At 62.4% G+C, this 667-nt stretch overlaps 1 protein-coding gene across 1 annotated transcript in view; it reads right to left on the reverse strand.

Moving 5' to 3' along the window:
* LOC104077212 (talin-1-like) overlaps positions 1-667 on the reverse strand; it is a gene marked incomplete at its 3' end in the record, with an annotated part of 14,163 nt that overhangs the window by 2,757 nt on the left and 10,739 nt on the right. Inside the window, exon 17 of the mRNA XM_009578359.1 lies at positions 67-234. Within this exon, the coding sequence (XP_009576654.1) occupies positions 67-234 (168 nt within the window). The remainder of the gene's footprint in view (positions 1-66; positions 235-667) is intronic.

A 667-nucleotide genomic window follows, 5' to 3' on the forward strand; every position in this document is an offset into this window, starting at 1 on the left:
TGGAGCTGCCACCAGCCAGGTGATGCTTGCAGCCACGCTGAGGCAAGCGTTAACCTTGCTGCTTACCTTGGTGCAGGCTACCAGCTGGGAGGTGGACAGGGCGCACTGGGTGGCAGCAGCAATCACCTGCGTCTGCAGCGCTGCGTCCTCCGTTTTCTGAGCCACGTTCTTGGCTTTGAGTACCAGCGCGGCGGCGGCGCTGGCCACCGCCTTGGCCAGCTGCATGAGCATGTCCTGGGAGGGACAGAGAGTGTCAGCACGGGAGCCACGACGGCGGGAGCACCGCAGGGCTCTCGTGAAATATTCAGCAGGGAAACATGAGCTCTCAAGGGCCTTTCATCCACTCCGTCCCAGCACCGGCAGCACCAAACACCTGGAGTGGCTGGCAACACGTTGACCCCATCTCTACTCTGTGCTACAGCCAGCGGTGAGGCTGTAACCTGGCCTTGTGCTACAGCCTGCGCCGTGGCACCACCACGAACACCGCCCAGAGCAGCTCGGGCAATGCTCCGCATCACCCCAACACCCATGACCTGCTCACTGCCCGCTCCCCAGGCAACAACCCTCGCCGAGTCCCTGATCGTACCACAGTGACAACCTGCTGCAAGGCACCGCCGGCACTGGCTGGGGTTGTACAGAGGCCCAAAAAAAGAAAAACACCCCTGGC

Source organism: Fulmarus glacialis, unplaced genomic scaffold (genome assembly GCF_000690835.1).
Source record: "Fulmarus glacialis isolate BGI_N327 unplaced genomic scaffold, ASM69083v1 scaffold19355, whole genome shotgun sequence".
Lineage (NCBI taxonomy): Eukaryota > Metazoa > Chordata > Aves > Procellariiformes > Procellariidae > Fulmarus > Fulmarus glacialis.